Here is a 6,617-nt window from a genome sequence, read left to right as displayed (position 1 = left end):
CTAACCTGCACATCCCTGGGCACTATGGGACAATTTAGCACAGCCAATCCACCCTAACCTGCACATCTTTGGACTGGAGGAAACCAGACCACCCGGAGGAAATCCACACAGACAGTCACCCGAGGGCAGAATCGAACCTGGGTCCCTGGCACCATGAGGCAACAGTGCTAACCACTGTGCTGCCAGAACATTAACCTCAGTGCTGTTCAGGTAAAGACTGGCCTAATAGCCCAGAGCCCACTTCACCTCTCCCACATTTATCTCTCTAATCTGACTTGCCTTGTGCTAAGTTGCTCATAGGTTTTGCTGATGGAGGGTAGTCCCTGCTCGGAACTGAGGGATGATTCTGTCTTGTTTTGTCCCTCCTCACAGGAGTTGGCTCAGAAAGAATTGGAGGAAGCCAAAACTCGGCCTTCGAAGGAGACCTGCCCCAACAGCAACTACAAGGAGAAATACAGCCATTTAATTGGCACTGTAGCAGCTAAGGAGGGAGCACACACTCTTCAAGCAAACAAGGCATATGGGTGTGGTATGTGTGGCTTCCTCTCTGAGGATTGTTCATCTGTTGGCAGGGAATGGCTTACACCCACACACGCAATCCCTCCCCCTCCCCCTCCCCCTGCCAAATACAATCCCCACACTCTCTTTCTCCCTACCCCATCCCTATATCCCACACAAACCCGGAGATAAATCCACTCACTTCCCTCAACCAAGTCATTAATCTCATCGCCATCATCGGCGATCCCCTCGCAGACTCTTGTTCACACTCAGGGTGAGTCCGTAGGTGGCTGTACAGACCAATGCGGCAGAAGGTAGCCTTGGGGTAGTGTGGGGCGTTGGTGTGGCAGCATGCTCCTTGCGCTGCTTTCGCTTGGTTTCCGCTTTCTCCTGATGGCAAGTCTCAAGGTGTTTGCTGACATGCCGGATGCTGCTCCTCCACTTTGGAGAGTTTTGGGCCAGTGATTCTCAGGTGTGTATATTGTAAACATGTGCAGCCCCAGCCTGGTCCCTGTCACACTGGTTACACGTTACCATGCTTATCCCAGCTCTGTTTTCTGTTAGTTAACCAATACTCTCTGTATGTGCTCTTATCTTATTAAGTAGCCTAATGTACAGCATCTTACTGATTGCCTTTTGAAAGTCTAAATATATTACATAAGTTATATTACTGTTTCCCCTTTATTTATCCTGCTTGTTACCTCCTGAAAGAATTCTAGTAAATTTGTCAGGCATGGCTTCCCCTTCCTGAAGCCATGCTATTTCTACTTAATCATATGACGTATTTCTCAGTGCTCTGCTGTTCGATCCTCTACCATAAACTCAAAATGTTCCCCATGACAGATGCTAAGCTAACTTGCCTATAGTTATCTGTTTTCGTGTCTCTCCCCTTTAAATAAATAAAGGTAGAACATTGGCACTTTCACAATCCTCTGGGATTTTTTCAAAATCTAAGGATTATTAGGAGATTACTACAACTGTATTTGATCTCTGTAGCTACTTCCTTTAATGTCCCAGGATGTATCTCATTAGGCCCAAGCGATGTGACAATCTTTAGCTCCATTAATTTCCTGAGCACTTCCTCTCTGAAAGTTATTGTGTTTATTTCCTCACTTCCTTTTCACCCCCTTGAATATTTAGATATTTTGGAATACTGTTAGTATTGTGAAGACTGATGCAGTATATTTGTTCAGCTCCCCTGCCATTTCCTGGATCCCCGTTATTATTTCCCCAGCATCCTTCTCTAAGGGGCTTTTGTTTACTTTGGTTTTTCTTTTCTTTCATACATATGTAAAGAAGCTCTTACTGCTTTGATATTGCTTGCTAGTTTATCCTAAAAGCTTAATTTCTCTACCTTTTTATTATTTTTTTCTCACCTTTTTATTTTTAAAATTTTCCTAACCCCCTGGCTGACCACTAATCTTTGCCACTGTGTGTGGTTTTTGTTTTGATGCTATCTTTAACTTTACTGGTTAACTGTATCCCCTTCATATATTCAGCGAAGAAGCAGGATTACATCTTAGTTGGAGATACATATATCATACATAAGCTCATATATGAACTTTCCCAAACCGTTCGACCAGATTCCAGCTTGTAATTCCCTCCCGGGTGCCTGCTATTCTGTATATAAATCACCGGAAACCCTCGATTAGATTCCAGTCTGTAACTCACATTTATTGACATCTGTAATCTCCTACACCCTTTCTGCAGTCCTCCAATTCCACCCTCCCTGAACATCCCCGAACATCCCCGAACATCCCCGAACATCCCCGAACATCCCCGAACATCCCCGAACATCCCCGAACATCCCCGAATGCTCCAATTCCATCCTCCCTGGACAATCCCTGAATTCTGAGAGCGTCTATTGTGCCGTTAGCTTTCTGGGTCTTAAGTCTTAAACCTCTCTGCTTTGCTGTGTTGCATGCTTTAAGATGTTTGTTAAAGAAGACTTCTTTGGCCTGTCCTAATACCCCTTCGAATGACCCAGTATCCATTTTTGTCTAATAAAATTCCTGTCTGTAGTACAGTGGAAAAGCAAAGTTGCTAAATGTTGCCTTTGGAAGTGTGAGCATGTACTGAAATTGCCAACATAGACAGTGATGGTAATGCCTGCAGGGCTCACATGCTTTGAGACAGAATGCTGCTTGCAGTGTGATGGTGAGCAGCTACATGTAGTTATATATCAGCAGCTTACTGAGCAATGTTTCACAGCTGTGCATGCGGCCCTATGTGTGACTGTATCTGTTTTCCGTCTGTGTGTCTCCTTCATTTAGCCCTGCCTCTGTTCCCACCCTTAGTGCCCACAACCAACAAGAGGGACACCCGCTCGATTGAAGAAGCAATGAACGAGATCAGGGCCAAGAAGAAGCTGAAACTGTCGGATGAAGGAACAGGTGGATCAAGTGGACAGTAGCTGGGGATTGAAGCTCAGGTGTGAATCTCCTTTGGGAGCCGAGACTCCTGTCAGGGTGGGAACCTCCCTGCTCGCTGCTGTTAGAACCGTGCTTTGATCCTTGGGATTTGGGGCTGAGACTGCAGTCTGGGACAATGGGAGGGGAGGGGAGCAGGATGGAGTTATGGGGACATGTATCTAAACCCAGAAACCTTGGGCTTGGTGCCTAGACCAGGTTTCTGTGAACTGCAATAAGGGAAGTTTCATCTCTGCCATGTTCACCTGGCTGTTCTTTTCCTTGTTTATCCTCACCTCGCTCCCCAAGCCTGCCATTAACTAAGTGAACCCTTGCTTATGGTCAGTGCTGCTGCGGCAGTGGGGGGGTGGGGGCAGCAGACAAAGATTTTAATTGTCACTTCTGAGTTGTGAAATTCTTTGAGGTTTAAGGAAAGCAGCGTCCTGATGTGGATGCCTCCATTGCTTAAACTCATCAACCACTGAAATTGCTGCCTCTGGGTGTTGTTAAATCAACAAAAACTCTGAGCATTTTGCACCCGCTATCCCAAAGCTCCAAACTATACAGCGTCCCCTCTGGGACTCAATGCTGCCCCTTCCTCTCCTTCTGTTTGTCTACCGCTCAATCCCACCCCCCCCCCCAGCTTGTGTGATGATGTTAATGAGCTGTGTTGACAGCGAGAGGACTGCTCATGCCCAAGCCAGGTACCATCTCTTTCATTGCCTTGAGAATCTAACTTGTAACCGTTTTGAATGGAGTTTTACCTTTTATCTGCTGTGTTTGAATGTAAATTATCATCCATTGAGATGCTTGGTATCAGTTAGTTACTGAAATCATTTTATCTTTTCGCAAATAAACCATAATTTCTAACATTGTCAGGTTTAGAAGCTGCTTTTCTCCTGGGCTGGTTTCTTACGTGTTGGGCACTTTTTAATTCTTGGGATGTCACTGCCACTGGCTGGTCCCCCTCCAGCCTGTCCCCAATTGCCCCTTGAGAAGGTGGGGGTGAACTGCCTTCTTGAACCGCTGCAGTCCATGTGCTGTGGGTTGACCCACAGTGTCCCTTAGGGAGAGAATTCCAGGGATTCTGACCCAGTGACAGTGAAGCAACGGCAATATATTTCCAAGTCAGGATGGTGAGTGGCTCAGAGGGGAACTTGTAGCAGATACATAGGAACACCACTTCCCTGTCCTTGTCCTTCTGGATGGAAATGGTTGAGTTTGGAAGGTGCTATCTGAGGATCTTTGGTGAATTTCTGCAGTGCATCTTGTGGATGGTACACACTGCTGCTACTGAGCGTCGGTGGTGGAGGGAGTTGATGTGGTGTCAGTCAAGTGGGCTGCTTTGTCCTGTAGATGATGGTGAGGGGGAATTCATGCCCAGCTGTTTGTATTGACCTGTTCCAGTAGCAGATGATGGACCTTGAAGCTTATGCTATTAAGGAGAGAGTATGGGTGCAGGATTGTCTAAGAAAGTGGACCATGTGGTGCTTAGTATCAATCTGGAGATTGTCCATTGTTACTCCATAGGAGCTGTTACAAAGACCATTGCTCTCCTTGATTTGTTAAACACCTGGACTTGGGCATAATTTTAAAATTGGCAGATGATACAAACCATAAATGCAGTGAGAAAAAGTACCAGGGCCCATTTGCTCAGCAAGTTGTAAAGTGATAGATTTTTAAGAGTCAGAGACACTGTTGCACAAGTTGACATTGAATGCAGGGAGAGCCCTGGGGGTTGTAGACTGTACAGGACAAGGCTATGCTCACAAAGGTGGCCCAATAACATACCCTTTTATAAGCAGGTACATAAATACAGAAGGAACTAGGTTGTGTTAATACAGGGGGGGGGAAAAAAAAAGTTTAGCCTGGGGATATCAAAAATGTTGGAGGTGATTTACTCAACTGCTACAAGGGGGATAGAACATAGGAACTGGAGTATCTGTGGCATACTGCTACATACCTGCCTTTGGCGCATATTGTTAAGTTCCATTAAGCAAAGGTATTATCTCAGATTTGAAACTAACAGCATCCACTGCTGTTTCTGGAAGAGAGTTCCAAACATCTACCACCCTGTGTGTAGAAGTGCTTTCGAACATCTCTCCTGAATAGTTTGGCCCTAAATCTCAGACTATGTCCCTAGTTCTAGAATCACCAAAGAGCAGATGGTAGCTAAAAATAAACTCTGTCTTTTCCTTTTAACATCCTGAAGACTTTGATCAGATCACCCCTTAACCTGCTAAATTCTAGCTTAAACAGGCCTAATTTGTCTAATCTCTCCTCATAACCTAACCCCTGAAGTCCAGGTATCATTCCTCTAAACCCACTTTGCAGCTCAGGGACACTATTCAGCCTAGAGTCCATACTGGCTGCCTGTGTAATAGTACGCTCCAACTAGTTTCCCCTGAAGTGCCAGTTACCTTTGAACAAATCTTCTTCACTTTCACTAGTGGGCAGTAGGAGGTTCTTAATGCAAATTTTAAATCTGTACCCCCCACCTCAGTTTGTGAGCCATCAGCTCTTCCCATTCCGTTCCGAGTAGGACAAGCCTATCCTAACAGCTGTAACTACCCCATCCCTGGGCATTCAGGTAAATGGTCTCTGCAAGGAGATGGGGGGGGTATACACTTAACTGATAGCAGTGAAGGTTTTGAGTTGATGAGATACAGGGACAGTTTGGAAGGACTGAATTTTAGATAAATCACAATCTCATTCAAATGTCTCAAATTCTGACAGGCCTGGATAAACTGGTTGTAGAGAGGGTGTTTTCTCCCCAGCTGAAGTCCAGAATTGGAGAAGGAGGTGGCTGAGTTTTGGACTGGGGAGAAACCTCCTCCCACCCCACCCAGTAAAGTCATCCACAGGTTCACTACGCTGAAAGGGGAGGCTGTGACAGTGTATTGTTGAGGTATTTCTCACTGCTGAAGAGGGACAGAGAAGGATTTTCTGCACTTTGACAGGAAAAATACAGGAGCTTATTTACTTAATGGAAAAAGACTGCAGAAAGCTACAGAAGGATTTGAGTGTTCTTCTGCATGAATCAAAAAACTAGTATTAGGGAAGGTAAATAGAATGTCACACTCCCCTCCCTTTGGAATAAAGTAGGGAAGCTTTGCTAAAACTGAACAAGGCAGTAGTCAGACCACAGCTGAACACTGAGGGGGGTAAGGACAGACCACAGCTGAATACTGAGGTGGGGTAAGGAAAGACATGGAGGCAGCCTAGAGCAGGTTCAGTAGGCTGATGGAGAGATTGCCTTTCAAAATGAGCTCATCATCCTTCATTAATTGAACAGCAGAGCAGACTTTGTTGGCCAGAAAGCCTAACTCCAAACCATAGTCAACATACAGGAGATGACCAGCTCAGCTGTGTTCATGATGAACAGCCTGAAGTGGACTGTGTCCAGTGAAGGTCAGTCTGCTCACTGCAGTCACCATGCTGCTGCAGCATATTAATGGGTGAGAGAGAAAGGGGAAAGAGTCCTGGCTAAGTGAGGATACAATAGCAATGTTTCTCATACCTGTAAGTGAAGCAGGAACCAGGCCTGCTCAGACCAAGATAAAAGAACTACATCATTCTCAGCTGCACTGTATGGCCTAGGTATATTGTTGTCTAAACAGTCCATTGCGGGAACAGCAACTAAAGCAGCTTCACAGGTTCAGCTGGAACTGCACTAAATAGAACACAGACAGACAGAGGAGGAGACAGGTC

At 45.5% G+C, this 6,617-nt stretch overlaps 1 protein-coding gene across 1 annotated transcript in view; it reads left to right on the top strand.

Annotated features, from left to right (window-relative positions):
* spag7 (sperm associated antigen 7) overlaps nucleotides 1-3,780 on the top strand; it is a 6,307-nt gene extending 2,527 nt beyond the window's left edge. Inside the window, exons 5-6 of the mRNA XM_020523887.2 lie at nucleotides 373-529; nucleotides 2,796-3,780. Of these exons, the coding sequence (XP_020379476.1) occupies nucleotides 373-529; nucleotides 2,796-2,911 (273 nt within the window). The 3' untranslated portion in view covers nucleotides 2,912-3,780. The remainder of the gene's footprint in view (nucleotides 1-372; nucleotides 530-2,795) is intronic.
* The last annotated feature ends 2,837 nt before the right edge of the window (nucleotides 3,781-6,617 follow it).

Source organism: Rhincodon typus, chromosome 45 (assembly GCF_021869965.1).
Source record: "Rhincodon typus isolate 14 chromosome 45, sRhiTyp1.1, whole genome shotgun sequence".
Taxonomy (NCBI): Eukaryota; Metazoa; Chordata; class Chondrichthyes; order Orectolobiformes; family Rhincodontidae; genus Rhincodon; species Rhincodon typus.
The sequence above is the reverse complement of the archived record's forward strand: the minus strand, read 5'-3'. Positions and strand labels throughout refer to the sequence as shown.